General features: G+C 32.0%; 1 protein-coding gene across 2 annotated transcripts in view; it reads right to left on the reverse strand.

Annotated features, from left to right (window-relative positions):
- The window catches only part of Rsbn1l (round spermatid basic protein 1 like), a 74888-nt gene that overhangs the window by 28783 nt on the left and 27371 nt on the right, over positions 1 to 18734 (reverse strand). The window contains exons 2-3 of one of the 2 annotated variants that reach the window (XM_047560909.1): positions 15926 to 16024; positions 7697 to 8337 (exon numbers count right to left, since the gene is read on the reverse strand). In XM_047560909.1, the coding sequence (XP_047416865.1) occupies positions 7697 to 8337; positions 15926 to 16024 (740 nt within the window). The remainder of the gene's footprint in view (positions 1 to 7696; positions 8338 to 15925; positions 16025 to 18734) is intronic. The other variant, XM_047560910.1, reaches the window with a different exon arrangement.

The raw sequence follows: 18734 nt of genomic DNA on the forward strand, positions 1-18734 counted from the left end.
TACATCACAGTATCAACAATGATCAATTAAATTATGTGAGCATTTTCCATGGGCGGGAAAGGGTTCCCTTGAGAATTTTCTATGAGTGAATTCTTCTAAAAGGCTAAACACAATTCAATTTAAGAGCTCTCCAAAAAAACAGGCACTTTAAACACATTTTAAAGCAAAACCAAATGAACTGTTGTCTACTGGCCCTTTCTTCCAAGGAAGTATGTACAGTTATTCAATACATGCAAAGGATATGTATTGAATAACAAAGAATGTGCTCTGATGTGAAAGTTAGGAGAAATTTAGGGGTCAGAGATAATCCTCTGAGGAAAACAGACTTCTGAAATCAGAACAGTCAATGTATCTAGCATGTAAAATGAGGTCATACATGAAATAATTCATTTCTCAAATAAACTGACACACTTACAGTCTACCCTAGTTATTGTCATGTAATTCAGATAACTACTACTACTACTCTACAAAAAAATGCCATTACTAAACCATAGAAAAACAGGGGAGAAGCACAATTAATAATCAGAAAACCAAAACTACTTATCAAAAAATTTAAGAGTCAGTCCTAATAAGAGTAAAATTTCTCTGTTTTAAATACAAGAACACATATCATTGAGTAACAGAAAAAAAATCAGAAAAACATCTTGGGTGGTATCAGTATAAATGATATGTTCTGTCATAACTCAAGTGCTTTTACTAACTTTGATTTGACCAGATGTTCCTATTTGAGGTTAGAAGAGTTGTTTCATTACTCAAGAAACTGAGGCAGAAGAATCCCAAGGCCAGCCTTATCATTTGGCAAGACTCTCTCTCAAAATAAAAAATTAAAAAAAGGAGCTGAGAATGTGGCTCAGCGGTACAGCACCCCTGGGTTCAATCCCTAGTACCACAAAAAATAAAAAGAATGACAGTTTCATTGATTGAAGGTGTATTATTGACATAGCCATCATTTCATTCAAATTATACATTTCCACTAATTTCCTCTCAAGTTTACAAATGTTCTTTTTAAAAAATACAATGAAACACGTATAAATTAGTACAGACCTAAACATTAAAAACTTTAACAGAATGAATTAATTAGAACTTGCTTTTCCCCCTATCCTATGTCCAGTTTGGGACTACTTAAACAGAAACTATCTTTTGAGGCCTTTTTAAAAGATGTTTCTCTTAAAATTCATAAATATTTCAAAGGATTTAGGGAAAAGCCTGAATTTTAAAAGTAAGGAAATACAGATTTTATGAGAATTATATTCAGAAATATCCTAATTGAATGTTTATGGTTAATTCTTCCTAACTCATGGCAAACATATTTATATACAGAATTCACACGCACACATATAGGTTAGGTCTCGCTCCATCTTAACCAAATGTGCTAAAACTGTAAAGCAGATCATGTTTACCCACTATTAAAATCCATGGTAAATCTTCTTAGGAAATTCCAAGGAAAAATTCTGCATTCTTAGCTATCATGTTTAAAACAAACACATTATCTTTTAAGACATTTATTCTCCAAGTATTATACTCTAATAAACAAATTAAGTAAATACTGATACTTAAATTTAAAACCAAAATTATAAACCAAGCATGGTGGCACATACTTATAATCCCAGCAACAAGAAGGCTGAGGTAGAGGTTCACAGTTCAAGGATAACCCGAGCAAGCAAGACCATATCTCAAAATAAACATTTTTCGAAAGGCTGAAAGTATAGCTCAGAGGTAGAACACTCCTGGGTTCAATAACTAGTACAAAAAAAAAACACATACACACCTAAATTTTACAAATTAAATTAAAAAAGAAACACAATAGATTATAAAAACTACACATATGGTTCTTCTTAATTTAGGTACACATCTCTCAAAAAGAAACAGAAGACAGGCATGATACACTTTAAATATTTTTGCAAAAGCTTATATTTAAACAGTGCCTTCTAGAAAAAATATAACTTTGAAGTGGGAGGCAGTCCACCAGCCACATCCCTAGCTCTTGTTTTATGTTTTATTTTGAGACAGAGTCTCACTAAATTGCTGAGGCTGGCCTTGAACTTGAAATCCTCCAGCCTAAACCTCCTGAGGTGCTGGGATTACCAAGGAATGCACCACCACACCCAGAAAGATGAAACATTTTTAATCTAAATCTCTTCCTGTAGTCTCTCCCACACCATCCAAAAATAAAAACTGCTACCATCACAGCTGCATTTTCACTTTTCTATATTCTCTACAAATGTTACAAAGAAAAACCAAGTATGAGGTTGCTTGTATCCATTGCCAGTTAGTGTCAATAACAAAATCTTATTATCTCTGGTTAAAAGAAAATAAATTATATTTAAACTAAAATTCTATTCTTTATTCCTCATATAATCTTTAAATCAAAAAGCAATCTTTAAGTCAGGCCTGGTGGCACACACCTATAATCCCAGAGGCTTGGGAGGCTGAGGCAGGAGGATTCCAAGTTCAAAGTCTGCGTCAGCAACCAAGTGAGGCACTAAGCAACTCAGTGAGACCCTGTCTCTAAATAAAAATACAAAATAGGGCTGGGGATGTGGCTCAATGGTCGAGTGCCCCTGAGTTCAATCCCCAGTACCCAAAAAAGAAAAAAAAAGGCAATTTTTAACTAAGCATGATGACACATGCCTGCGATCTTAGCTACTTAGGAGGTTGAGGCAGGATTGCAAGCTCACAGCCAGTCTAGGAAACTTAGAAAGACCCTGTCTCAAAATAAATTTTTAAAAGAACTGGAGCTATAGCTGGAAAAAGAAATATGTGTGTGTGTGTGTGTGTGTGTGTGTGTGTATTATATGTGTATGTGTGTGTATATAGATATATAGATATATATGGTGTGCTGAGATCTGCTTGCTACAAAAAGAACAAAACAGTCTTTCTGCCAGGAAACACAACACCAAAAATAAATCTATGAGACTTAATACTATTTTATTATACCTGTAAAGATTGCAGCAATAAAGGAAAGAGTAAATACAATTAATAAGAAGAATTTTTTTAAAAAATGTGAAGAATGAATTTTGTGAAATAATTTGCTATTTCTCAAAATGTGTTCCCTGAAAAGAGGATTCTATAATAGAGTAAGCTTGGAAAATCCTTCTCACTCTAGAGGTTCGCCACAATAGGTTCACCATACACACTGACTATTAAAATTTCTGATAAGTCTCATAGCAAATAAATATAACTTAATTGGTCCAGTATTATACAAACTATTTTGACTTCAAAACCTGTGTCTTATAGGTGTTTTAGTGTACCTATCAATAACCCAAGATAAAAACTAGGATAGTGACCCATAAAAAATACACGAGATAGACATATATTTAGTTTTTATCAGCATCAACTTGAAGAAAACTTAAAAACTGGATAATTATTCTATTCAAAAATCAAGGGGGTGAGGTAGAAGATGGTTCAACTCTGCTGTGTTTGGTTGGTTTTTAAGGGGGTAGGGTAGTAGGAAGAGTCCCTTATTATGAAACAATCTAAACACAGGACATAAAAAGAGTGTGCCAGAAGAGGGAGCTACTTCTTCACCATATCTGGTATATATTTTCAAATTAAACTACAAATAAGTGATGAAATTTAATCAATCTAATTTCAAAAATATCCAAAAACTTCAACTGAAAAAAGAATTAAATTATTAGTGGAAATACTAGGGAATGATAGTGACCAAATTTGGTTGTTACATCATACATATAAATTATAATGTACCAATAAAATATGGAAAAAATAAAAATAAAATATTAAATTGTTATCTATCTTTTTAAATTAATATATTAATGGAAGAAAAAAACTATATCAGTTTTACCATCTGGTGCATGCCACGATAATATTCTGTAGATCAATTCCTAAGTATCTGAGGAGGATGTTGCAGACACAATTGGTCAAAATGAAAATTTTATAAGGAAGGCAATGTTTCAAAGATGGCACATCAAACTGTTTTACTGACCTAACACTGTGAATAACCCCAGTGTAAATTCAATAAATGTTATTTGCTCCTAGCAGTTCTGCAGAGAAACAGGTCTAACCAATCAGATCAGATTTAGTAATAACCATTATTAAAATAGTAATCCATTAGCATTCTTGACATTAGTTACTTAAGAACCTGGATAAAATAAAAATAAGATTTAGGGTATGGAATTGGGGGAAAGATGGAAGAAACTAGCTCCAGTTTTCATATTTTCACCGTTCTTACAGAGTAAGTATTAATTTAGGATAGAGTGAAAGGACAGAAATCGCATTTATTTCTTGACAGAAAAAAAAAAAAACTCCTTGTTTTAATGGACTTTCCAAGCCTGAATGCTTATACCTGTGCAATGTAACTATGTCACTCCTATCATTAAGAAGCAAAGTATAGCTGAGCTAGTGGCACATGCCTATGATCCCAGCAACTTAGGGAGCTGAGGCAGGAAGATTTAAGTCCAAAGCCAGCCTGGACAATTCAGCAAAATCCTATCTCAAAATTTAAAAAAAAATCAAAGGGTTAAGGACATATGGTAGAGCACTTGCCTAGCATGTGCAAGGCCCTCAGTTCAATCCTTAGTATAGAAAGAAGAAAAGGAAAGGAAGAAAGAAAAGAAGGAAGGAAGGAACAGAGAGGAGAGGAAGGGGAAGAAAAAGGAAAAATTAAAAAAAGAAAAGAAAGAAAAGAAATGGAGTATATTTCCCTAGTAATTTCTACGAATCTGGCTGTCAAGTGACTTCCTTTGGCCAATGCCACATCAGCAAGCAAAACACAAGAAAAGTACTGTACACTGGAAATTGCCCTCTTTCTGTCTGATACCCAACAACTATCACCATGTGAATGAGCCCAGAAGAATCTCATTTAACCTGGATAATGAGACAAAAATTTCCATACTTTTAGGCAACCTTAAAGAATACAGATTATAATGTAAAAGAGGATTATACATGTAAAAAGAATCCCAAAACCAAGGATTAAAAAACAGGAATATCTTGATCCTTTGATAGGGTTGTGTGTATGTGTACATGTTTATATTTTATATAAATATCTCACATTAACATGTATTCAAGGAAAGCTGGGTACAATGGTACACATCTATCATCCCAGCAACTTGAGTGGTTGAAGCAGGACAATTCTAAGTTTGAGGCTAGCCCCAGCAACTTAGTGAAATTCTGTCTCAAAATTTAAAAAAAAAAAAAAATTTTAAATTACAACAAAGGTCTGGGAAGAGAATCATGAGTTCAAAGCCAGCCTCAGCAATTTAACAAGGCCCTAATTAGAAACTCAGAGACGATGTCTCAAAATAAAATATAAAAAAGAGCTGGGGATGTGGCTCAATGGTGAAACACTCCTTTAATCCCTCATACCAAAAAAAAAAAAAAGAAAGAAAAGAAAAACATGTATTTAAGAACAAAACCAAACAAATGCAAAAGTATTTGTGAAAACAACTAAAGTAATATAGAGACAAATATTATTGCTATAAAGATCATAGAAATGGATAATTTATCAGCTTTTTGTTGCCACAGAATTTAGGGCAAACCATTTTGGTTGCCCTTTTTTAATTTAAAAATAAAAACCTATGGGACTGGGGAGATAGCTCAGTTAGTAGAGTGCTTGCCTTGCAAGTACAAGGCCCTGGGTTCGATCCCCAACACCCCACAAAAAAAAAAAAAAAAAAAAAAAAAAAAAGTAAAAATAAAAACCAAAGAAAACAGAAAGTAGACAATACACACTTAGCATGAACTTGGTTTTTACTGCACAATCTAGGAGATGTCATTCATATCGTTATGAATGGTTGCAGTGCACAACTTCTAACATCACAAACAGCAGCCTTGTTGATGGCAGTGATTCTCTGTGGGTCTGATCCAAACTTGAACATATGAAAAACTGTCTTGAAAATCCAACTAATAAGTTATTTATAACATTCCAAGTTTTGCTACTTATACAAATTAAAATATTAAAATGAGAAAATACAAAATATATATTGTAACATTATTATATGTATTTTATTCATTCTTTAAAGTAGTAATTAATTACACATAACCTTATTACCATAATCATGAATTTCTCTACAGCTACTAAATGTATTTTTCAGACTAACATTAAATAAAAATAAAGATCAGATTCACAACCTTCTTAACTCCATTCATACATTCTCTGAGAAGAAACAACTGGCTCAAAGTCACTCAACGCAAGATTATCTGTCATTTCTTTTATCTGTTTCTTCATTGCTAAAACTACATTGCAATAAACAGTAAATTAGTTATTACACATAGAATGTGTAGAACAGTCATTGGCACAGTCAGTATTCAATAAAGGGCAGAAACTATTATTATAAGCCAGTCCTGATTCTGCCACCCAACTCAGATGAAATTTCATACAAGCTACTAAACATTCTGGAATTCTACAAAATGACCTGGCTAATAATGGATTTCTATAGTTCCTTGTCTACTTTTAAAAATACTTAAATTCCAGTTATCTAATATGTTATACTAGCAAATAATCCCTCATACATGCATTAAAACTTTAAATAATGCTATATTTTCCAGGCTATAGTATACTACAGAATACACACCAAGCATACAATTAGGAGTAGGGATCTTGACATGTGTGGATGTGACTGAACATCCAAATTATCATTTAAAGGGCAGACTTGATTATCTTGTACATCAATCAACAAAAGGAATATACTGAAAATAAGGAAAAGAGCCATGAGTGAGGTTTAAGGAGATTTTTTCCTACTGCTGGCACTGTTGACAAATGGAAGAGTGAAGTTATTCCTCTCTATGTCTGTTAGCTTATCTGTGAGTATAGAAAGACAGGAATAAATATTGAGTAAGACCCCTGAGATTTTCTTTACCTTTTCCCTTCTTCTAAACTAGGATGCTATTAACAATTACTGTTTCTAGAATACCATGAACTACAGTACCAATAAATATAAGAACTGAATGATCACGATCTCCTAGCATAAATAATCTCTAATCTGGGGATGGGTGACAATGGCAATGGCTAAAGATGGGCCCCATTCACTTTCAAAAACCAGTAAACTTGTCTTTGCTTTCTAGAATGATATATGTTCTACACTGTGGAGAAGGGTAGGAAATGGAAATTAGTCCAAAACATGCACAATTTTCTCACAATTACAATAAGTAGTGATTCCTTTGTACACAATATAATCAATAGCCAACATTTATTTAGCACCCACTACGTGACAGACCCAGTGCTAAGCAGTTGGAAAACATTATAAAGAAAAGGATAATTTTAGGTGATTTTCATGTAAGAAAACTATTTTAAGGACTAGAAAATACATCATTAAATTCATTTCACTGAGTCCAAAATAAATTCTTGCAAGGAAAAAAAAAAAGAGAGGAATCTTAATTATTTCATCAATTATCTTCAAGAAAAAAACACGTAAATGGACCTGAAATTTAAACTCTGACTTTCATATGAAGAAAATACTCTTGGAGTTGGGGGTTGTAGCTCAGTGGTAGAGCACTTGGCTAGCATGTGTGAGGCACTGGGTTCAATTCTCAGTACCACATATAAATAAATAAAATAAAGGCCCATTGACAACTAAAACAAAAATTTTTTTAATATTCTTTATACTCTCAAATGATTTTCATTGTATTTTTACCTTTTTTATTTCAAACCTATGCCAAAATTGGAAACAAAGAACAGAAGCTTGCCCAAAATATAAAATTAAAAATTATTAAAAAGAAATAAAACCAAAAAATCTCTTACCTGAGCATGAAAATTGGACATAGTTGTCGTCTCTATATCTTTCTTTCCCAATATCTCCATTTTCACTGGTGAATTGGGAAAATTAAATGAAAAGTAGTCTAAAAAGTCAGGTAAGTAAGTAGCTGCCCCATGAACAATACCCATTACATAGAAAGCTGCAGAGTTTTCATTTTCACTGAACACTAGACCCACAAACTCTTCTGCAAACCTTTCCATCTCCATAGGAGACAGGTGGGAGAGTTCATTGCTGTAAGCATGGATAACTGATGCACCTCCATTAGGCTGGTGCTCAATATGAATGAGCTGTTTGAACTCCAAAGTGTCCAATCTTTTGAGGATATTCTGAACTCGTGGCTCCTTTAATGAGACAAATGGAAACTCATTGTTCTCAGGAATTTTGGAATCGTGATTCTTGGTATCCAAATTCTTTCCAATGTAATCCTTTATGTTATCATTTAGGATGCCTTTGGCTTCTTGATCTTCAACATCAGATAGCAATCCTGAGCAGATAGTCTGAATAGATTTGCTATACATTTTTGGACGCTTCCGTTTTTCATTTTCTTTGTGTTTCTTTTTCTTTTTCTTCTTTACCTTTTTAATTTGTAAGTCTTCTACATTTGTTTTTTGTTTCTCCTTCCCACCTGTGGGGAAAAAATATTTTTGAAACTCCATATTTTACTTACTTAAAAAAACATGCTTTTAGGAACTGTTCTGTAATAAATAAGTTTACTTCTGGAAATTACTCAGAATTAGTTTTCTATTGGGGACTTATTTTAAATAGTACTGACAATCAAAATTTAGCTGGTTTCTCTCATTCTCTCTCTCTTTCTCTATATACACACATGCCCACACATACAACTATACAGAGGAAGGCGTAGGACCAAATTATACCTAATGATGAAGGCCATCATTTTGAAACAGGAGATGCTCAATTAGTGTTCACTGCAATAATGAAATGAATAAATGTTTCAGAAAGCATAGTCTTCAAATTTTGAGGACAAAATTCAGAAATGAAAAGATGAATAATGGTAAAACTAAATAACACCATTCAGATATTTCCTGTTATATACATTATCAGTTTTACTATATCTCCACTCTTAAAAACTGTATCCAGATGCCAAGGAGATTTATAAATCACAAAGGGGAAAATAACTGCATAACTATAACAACGACAAACAGCAATTCCTTAACTTTTTATTTACTCCTTAGTAAACCACTCTTTGTCTAAAATGGGTTATTTTAAGTCTAACAAATTTTACAAAGTTCCAAGTGAAGATCCAACAAAATGTCATAAAGGAGATGACAAAATGATCTCTCATATCCTAAGCTCAAGAGACATTCACGTGCTGGTGAAAAGATTTTTAAAAAAAGGTAAATGAGAAAGACTGGTACCTTACAAGCTGCATAGAAAGCAATTTCTATAAATAAAAGCAAGTAGATTCTGGGCTCAGAAATTCAATTCAGTTACAGAATCTATAAATAAAAGCACTTAACATTATCACAGTATACTCATTTCTATATAATAAGGAAAACAGAAAAAAAAAGTCTCAGAAGAAAATATTGTTTCCTAACATGAAAAAAACCATTAACCTAACAGTTGAGAAATGACATTATTTCCATTTATTAACTTTGTTTTTACAGATAACCTGCCATGCATAAAATTCTCCCAACCTTCCTCTTCACATAAATTTCTCCACCATCACATCTCTTTTTCTGCCTGTTTTCAGGGAGTGAAATGTTCTATCTTCAACAGTATCTCTCTCCTACCAACTCCAAAACACCGTGTTCAATAGATTTCCCTCTTCTTTTGATCACTAAACTTCTCATAAACAACCATCTAGGTCCGGGGTCTTTCCTTTATTACCTTAGCATTCTTACTGCTTAACTTCTGCTTATTTCTGATTCTATTTTAGTCTACCCAAATTTGCTTTTCCCATATGTTGAAATAGCAAATCCAATCTTTTTTTAAACTGTCTTCCTGATCTTTGTGTGATTGGACAGAATCCAATCCATCCAGTTTGTCCTTGATTACTGTGGACTTTCTTGATACCACTGTCTTAATTTAGGGTCTAACAGTCATCTGACTGTTCTCATCCTGAATGCCAGTGACACATTATCTTTCTATATTTTCCACATATTGCTTTGATCATATTCATCCCTTGGCTCAAATACTTTCAGAGGGTTCTCAATGACAAACTATGAAGTAGTTTGCTTTTCAGTCTGGAATTCAAAGATGATGCCCTCAAGTACTTCATGCTCATGTCAAATTGCAATACTTACAATTTCTTATAAAACACACCTAGTCATAGGTTTTCTTTCTAATCCTGATGAAAGCATTTCCTCTCTTTAAAATACCCTTGCCTTGCTCAGTACATACACTGAACTCTTATCCATTCTTTAAAGAAAACTCTTACACCATTTCCTTCGTGTTGATTTCCCTTATTTCTTTAGTTAGAACTGAAATGACTCCTAATTCATATATGAAGTTATTTGTTTCACTCACAGGATATGTGTACATCACATATCAAGACATAATCCTCAGAACACTGTATGAGTAAAACAAGTAGTTTTTCTGTGAATTCAGAGTGGTATTCTAAAAGGTATTGATATTTCTTTTCCATCATCGTATCCCACAAACCATCTAATATATTGCTACACATGAATATTGGGTGAATCTATGAATTAAAAGACCTATCTTAGGTTGGGGTTTTGGCTCAGTGGGAGAGTATTCGCCGAGTACATGTGAGGCACTGGGTTCGATCCTTAGCACCATGTAAAAATAAATAAATAAAACAAAGGTACTGTGTCCACCTATAACAACAAAAATAAATAAATAAATAAATAAATAAATAACCTATCTCACCAAAGACTATTTGAGGTTCACAGTTTTTTCCATGGCTCCCTTTCAATCAAGTTCTTCCACATATAAATTCCACTAAACCTTAAGCCTGGAAACAAGAAAAATCATCTCAAGTTGACAGCAAGTCCATAAAAGGGAAGTTTAATGTTAATTTAAAAAACTGTCACTTTTAAAAATTCAAAGAGCTGCTTCATAAGTTTGCAACGAAGAACAAAATGATTATCTTCGTGAAAAGCAAAAATGGAAATCTATCATTCATTATTCATTGCATAGATTTGTGAAATCATAGTTAATTCTCCAAAGTCTGTAAGTAGTTAAGAAATATGTTTGAATAATGTTAACAAATTTATCCTTGCTAATAAGTACAAACTATTAAAACATCAGCTTCAGGTTAATATCTTAAGAACAAAATTAATAACAAAAAATATCAAATCATAATAACCCTAATGAAAGACAAAAGAGGTTTAGATATGTAAGCAAAATAGAAATAAATCAAGAAAAATAGCAGTAAAACAAAAAGTAGAATTTAAAAACATTTAAAGGAGACAGACATAATTAACAGCATTCCTAAACCCCACAACTAAAAATACATGTAAAATTGCACAAATTAAATAAACAAGCTTACTGAATTAAAACCTCATTGGAATGAAAATGCTTAACAGTCAACTAAATTCACACCTACAAATTAAAAAAATAAAAATAGAAAATACCTGACGACTAGAACACATTATTCTGAAACAAAATAGGCAAAAAAGAGAAAATAGGCACACTTGTTCTGTTTCTTATTTCTGAGGATGAACCAAAAAAAGAAATACTATAATAGAAACTGAAAAATGCAAACTAATAAGAAATGAAGTGAAAGATTCTTATATTGAGCACAAAGGAGTTAAATTTCCATGGCAAATTACTTTGCAATTAAATAATACAGTGAGGAGACTGCAGAAGAGATAATATACCTGAGACTGCATGTTTGTAAGGTTGGTCCTTGGCTGGTATTTAGAAACTTGTATTTTTGAAGGGTTCCCATCATTCCTGGTAACAGCAGTTTACTATCCCTAAAGTATTTGTACAAACAATATGGTGTATATTGAACACCTGTTTTCCTTTTGGGAGTCTAGAATTTTGTCTATGCTAGGCAGACAGTGCCTCTATAACCAATTCCCAATAAAACCCTGGGCAATGAATCTCTAATGACGTTCCTGGTAGACAACATTTCACATGTGTTGTTTTAATTTACTGCTGAAAGAATTAAGTGCATCCTGTGTGACTGCTCTGAGCGTACTCTTGGAAACTTGCATAAGTTTCAAAAAAACTCAAATTATTGATTTGATTTAGCAAATCAACTAGTATTGTCCCATATACTATTTCTCTTTACTGAGTTTACTTTGAATCCTTCACTATAATAAATCATAGACATGAGAATAGCTATGTGCTTTCTGTGAGTCCTCCTAGCAAATCATAGAACCTACAGGTAGTATGGGGAACCCCCAATGGACACAGGTATTCCTTGCACTAAACAAAAATGAGGCATAGCATTTACTATTACATAATCTCTTACTCGTTTTCTGTCTCTACATAAGAAAGGCATTAGATACAAATGTAGAAAATTCTACAATACTTTGAGAAAACAGGATCACTTTGAAGTACACATTATAAATCTATAATTCTCCAAGCAAAACCAACAAATCAGACCCAATAAAGGACCCTAGTAAGTACTTATAGCAGAAAGAATGGAACTGTTATCTAAGTAAACTGAACTCTAAAAAAAAATATGAGATTAAAAGTATAAGGTTCATGGGAAGACACATATGCAACAGAGCCACAGGTATACGCATACTATAGACCACAAATATACACACATACACAAAGAACCACAGACACACATTCATAATGCACCATAAACACACATGCACATAGAGAAAATCACAGGCACACACACACAAAGCCAGAAAAGAAAGAGCCAGACAAAACAAAATAATCAGAAACAGAGAGAAATGCAGACACATAGCCAGTGAAAAAAGGAATACTCATACAAAGACAGAACCACACACAAACAGTACATGTATTTTCAATGACCAGTTATGAGAAATATTAAAGATTAAAATCACTTTTAAAATAAAAAATTAACTAATATTAATTTCTACTACCAACTTTAGCATACTTTTTTGCATTAAAAAACTGAAAAACAAACATTACCCAGAAAACAAGATCTTATTTCAAATGTAACGTAAGAAAGAACATATACAACTCCATTATACATAGAAAACAAAGTATTAACTAGTTTAGCAATTTTCAACCTTTGGTCTTTGGAAAATAACTTGGATTTTTCACACTACAATGCTGTCACTCTTTCTGCCATACATGTGATCTTTAATACACTACCATTCAACTTGGACACTGGCTTCTTTTAACCCCCATTCTACCTTCTCATGAAACTCATCAAGCTTCTCTGATATCCTACAATGATAAAATTTACTCTCGAAATACTATAATCATAATATGTATGTTCTTAAAATTCAGCCTTAAGAAACCAGATAAAAATGACTGGAACACATATATATGCTAAACAATAGTTGGTGAACTTCAGTATAAAAGGATGAGACCCACTAAATAAGCTTCCTTTTTGATTTGTTCTTTTTAAATATACATGACAGTAGAGTGTATTTTGACATATTATACATACATGGAGAATAACTTATTCTAACTAGGATCCCATTCTTGTGGTTGTACATGATGTGGACCCACTAAATAAGCTTCTATTTCAAACTTATTTGTTCCTGTAAGCTATTTCTGAAAGAGCAGATAATCACATTTATCAATAAAAAAAATGTATAAGATCTTTGCATTGAAAACATTTTAGCATGTATGTAATTATATATTTTATATATGTATTTATTTATTTTCATACAAAACACAATTTTTAACAAAAACCTCAAGGAAATGAGATTAAAGTGTAACAGTTATCCTTTATTTTATATTTTCAACCACTATCACTGAACAATGCCTGTGTGTGTTACAGCTTGCAACATTAATGTTATCAGAAGAAGAACATTTTAAGAAAAAAATAAAAGCTGGAGACCAAAAAGGAAATAGGACACAGGATATGAAATGATAGTACACTGCCCCATAAAACTGACTCTGTTGTTATTCCAGAATAACAAAGACAGAAAATGTCCTTTCCAGAACACAGGCTCACTTGGGAAATGGCCACACATGAAGAGCAAATTGCTTTTGCTGAATAATAACAATAGCTAACACTTACTCAGTACTTACAATGGGACAGTCACTGTTTTCCAAATGAATCATGTTTTTATTCATTTAATTATCTATGTACTTCGCATTGAGAAGAGGAGATAGTTGAGTTTTGTTGCTTCTTAATCACAAAAGTCAATCTTACAAATATATTCATAAAGATTCATATTCACTTACTGAATATCTGGGATATTGTACTCAGCCTTCATCCCATACGTTCCCTCATATAAATTGTCACAACCCTGGAAAGCAGTAACTAAATTATTACTTACCTCCATCATACAGTAAATACATTTCTCTAAATTTTTCCAAGGTCAACCTAGAAGTCAGAATTTATTTCCAAATCTTTCTCATTCTTTTTTAACATCACTCGTTTCACTTTAATTCAGTTCAAAATACTTCCTAAATTTATTATTCACTTTAAAGTTAAGATTAATATTGCATATTCCTAGAAAAATCTCTTTTAGGCTGTTTTTAATTTTATTTGCACATATAAACTGTAGAGTCACATAATTCACATTAATGGTGTATTTGAAAACTTTATTATTCAACTGAGAACATATAACCTTTTTTTTTTTTTTTTTTTTTTTTTTTTGGCGGTGCTGGGGATCAAACCCAGGGCCTTGTGCTTGCAAGGCAAGCACTCTACTGAGCTATCTCCCCAGTCCCATATGACCATTCATAAATTATTTCTAAAACATAGATTCTTTCAAGTGAAAGTCACATCCCTGTATATTCAAATAGGTACAAAAATGAATATCTGATTAAATCTATAAAAAATGACTGACTAACAAAGTTATGAAAACATTTCAACATTAATCATTAGTTGCTGTACAGTACTAGTTTGGTTAGAATTAATTCCTGCCTTAAAGGCTTACAGTCTAATGAGATAACAGATAAATCACAATGGCAAAAGAAACAGAACAAAAGGATCAAGAGATTAATTAAGCAGCCATCAACTTGAAGTCTGACATGTTTCTTCAAGAGTGAAAGAATATTATAGAAAATAAAATTCTGACATATAGAAACAGACCTTACATAAAGTAATATCAAAGAACATCTGGAAACATGACAAAGGCGGAAATGAAAATAAAGTCTAATACTCTGTTTATCTTAAATATTATAAATTAGTTATTCTGTGCAGATGCAGTGCAGTAGGTTTTTTTGCCTTATGTAGATATAAAGGCTTACCAACACATAAATTCAATATGAAATTATCAAGGTCAATATATTCTGATCAGCCACGGTCAACTTGATAAAAGGCCAATGACTTTCCTGTCTAGCAACTAAATGCCACTGATTCTTCATACCTTGCTATCTGTATGAATTTAAGACTTTCCTTACATGTATTCCAGCATAAATTCTCTATGTAAAAAGTTCAGATTGAGAAGACTTGTATTACTCAATCATCTATCCCCAAAATTATTCTCCCCACCCTGCCTCACATAAAACCAGTACCTGAATACAACTATACCAATAAAGAAAAACAGGAAACAAAAAAGATACTCTAAAGTATGTAAGAAACACAGTATTTCTTCTGATTTAGCTCATTGAAACATCTTACCTCTATGATATGATGATTACAGTCAAATATTTGTAAGATCATTTCTTTCACCATCCTTATTATACTAAAAATTGCTTTAGCCTTTTATTTTAGATTATCTAAATATGGATAAACACTAATAATACTTTTCAATTTTTTTTTCTTTTTTTGGTGCTGGGGATTGAACCCAGGGCCTTGTGCTTGCAAAGCAGGCACTCTACCAACTGAGCTATATCCCCAGCCCTGAACACTAATAATACTAATACTGATCAGATAACTTACTTTAAAATAAGTTTAAGGAATCAACAGTTTAGTGAAGTTTAACCTTGAAAACTTGATGACTCACTAAATAAATACCTAATACGTTTACATGCAGTTCAGAACTCCTGATAATACATTTGTTTTTATTTCCTCTCTATTAATGTTTATTCTTATCAACTATCAATACCACATAGCATTTCCTTATTCTAATCACAATATGTATACTGAACAATAAACTAAATATAATAAATATTAAACTAAATTCACTAAAATATAAACTAAAATATAATAAATTCACTGAATATAAACTTACTTTTCAGTAAAATCTTTACTTCTCCATTCTCTTTCTTGATCTCACTCATTACTTTATGCTTCTTTTTTTCTCTCTCTTTAATTTTGTCTTTAATTTTATCTGAAAGACAAAATTTTAAAAAAGTAGTTAAACTATTAAAATCTTAATTTCTTCTCCATGAAATATGGTTCAATTTCTGGAATTGAAATACACTATAAAATCAGACTGAGAAGAAATGTCTTTTTCTTTCCATTAGGTTTTGGGAACTATTTCTCAATTTACTTTCTTATTGAATATGTATATAATATGTAATGTCAAAATTTATCATCATACATTTCATTTTAATGATTTCCATTAATTTCATGTCAGCCAAAATGCATGTATTTCAAATCACTTTAAATAACTGGCTATATTTAACTGAACAGAAAGCTACAGTACAGAAGTGCTAGCTATGAAATTGGGCATATCTGCATTGACAACATTACATTGGAAAAATTACTCAACATCAGTTTCTTAACCTGATGGCGGTAGATTTTTTCCTCATAGGGTTACAATAAGGATTAAACGAAAAAAGAAATAAAATGACTACACAGAATTTGGCATTTATATAACTAGAAGTTGGTTTGTTTATTCTTTTACCTTTTAAGAATACAACTGAAATGGCTCACTAATGAAATTGTGATATTGAAAGAGCATACGAACTCTAGGAATCCCTGATCTATATTTTAAAACTTGAGCTTATAAAATATGATATCCTAATAAATTGTTTGTTCAAATCAATTTTCTATAAACCTAGCAGAGAAGAATGTAAAAACAGTGACAATTCTTCAAAAAGTTTTTTATTGATTATAGAGCCATAATGGTAACACACAATAAATTATAAAATGTTCCATATTATAATAGAGATTACGTAAGGTATATGCATGATTCATGATCTCTTAAAAACTACACCTTACTTTCCTTTCTAGAAATATTACCCTAAGCCAGGTCCCTTATCACATGATTAGATTACTATCTTGATCAGCACTGTCCAATAGAAATGTAACGTCATACGTAAAGTTACAGTTTCTAGTAGCCACATTAAAAATTTAAAAAGAAACAGGTAAAAATAATGTTAATATCTTATTTAACCCAATATATCAAATATACCATCATTTCAAATGGAACTGACATTTAAAAATCAGAGGTATTTTACATTCTTTTTTCATAAATCTCAAAATTCAATGTGATACATCTCAACTTGAACTCTCTCCACTTGAAATATTCAATAGCCACAAAAGACTAATGCCTATCACACTGAACAACCCACACCTAAAGTACATAAATAGCTAAATTCTCAAAAAACTAAACCCATGTGACTTAATAAAAAATTTTAAGCTTCACTCATCAACAACTAAAATACAAATTAAAAGACAAAACTATTTTTACCTATCGCACTGACAAAAGACCTTTTTTTAAAATGGTAACACTCCAAGCATATGACAAGACAGTTTCGAACCAACCAACACAGGGGTGTTGACTCAACCAAACAGGCAATGATGAGTGTAAAGAAAAGGGTTACGTATATAAAGTACAAACGCGAGATGGATAGGGTCCTTGTCAGTTCACTTAAAACTTAAATTCTAAACAGATTAGGCTATTCTTGTATTTTCCCCCTAGAGATATTGGTATTTTTTAATTGACACATAAGAATTATACATATTTATTGGTATACTACATGATGTTTCAATACATGTACAGTATAAAATGTTCAAATCAAGGTAAGTATAACTACCTCCTCAAACATAATTTCTTCGCGATGAAAACATTCAAAATCCTTTCTTCTTGATTTTTCTGAAATATACAGTACACTGTCATTATCTGTAGTCATCCTCTGTGCTTTAACATTAGAATTTATTTCTCCTAACTATAACTTAATCTCCACTAACCAACTTTTCCCCATCCCTCCCCTCTACTCTCTCCCATCTCTGATTACCACCGTTCTGCTCTCAACTTGAATGAAATTAGCTTTTTTAGATTCTACAAGACCATGAAATATTTGTCTTTCTTCACCCAACTTATTTCAGTTAATATACATCTTTCATTTCCACCCATGTTGTTATAAATAACAGGATTTAATTCTTTTTTTTACAACTGACTAGCATTCCAGTGCATATGCATCACATTTTCTTTATCCATTCATCAACTGATAGACACTAAGCTTGTTTCCATTTCTTGGCTATTATGAACAGTGCTTCATGAACATAGGAATGCAGACATCTCTTCAACATACTGGTTTCATTTCCTTTTGGACATATACCCACAAATGGGATTCCTAGATCATATGGTAGTTCTAGTTTGAAATTTTTAAAGAAACTTCCATACTGTTTTCCATAATGGCTATCCTGATTTACATTCCTACTAACAGGGTACAAGTTCCCTTTTCTCTAAATCCTCACTAGATCTTGTTACCTTTGTCTTTTTGATAATATCCATTCTAACTGTAGTGAGGTGATATCTAACTATGGTTCTGCTGTACATTTCTCTGGTGATTGGTGATGCTGAGCATTTTTTCCATCTATATTAGCATATCTTCTTAGTCATCACTGTATCTTTTTTACGTCTATGTAAGTCTACTGCCTTTTTTTTTTGGAAGATGATGAATGAAATTTAATGTTGATTTTTAACAAAATGTATTTGGGGGGCGTTCATTTTTGTGTGTGTGATTTCATTTATTTGTTTATTTTTTATTTAGCTTCTAATTTTTTATAGACTGCATTTTGATTCATTGTACACAAATGGGGTACATCATTTTGTTTCTATGGTTGTACACAATGTAGATTCATACTGC

The sequence above is a fragment of the Sciurus carolinensis genome, chromosome 8 (genome assembly GCF_902686445.1).
Source record: "Sciurus carolinensis chromosome 8, mSciCar1.2, whole genome shotgun sequence".
In the NCBI taxonomy this organism is placed as follows: Eukaryota; Metazoa; Chordata; class Mammalia; order Rodentia; family Sciuridae; genus Sciurus; species Sciurus carolinensis.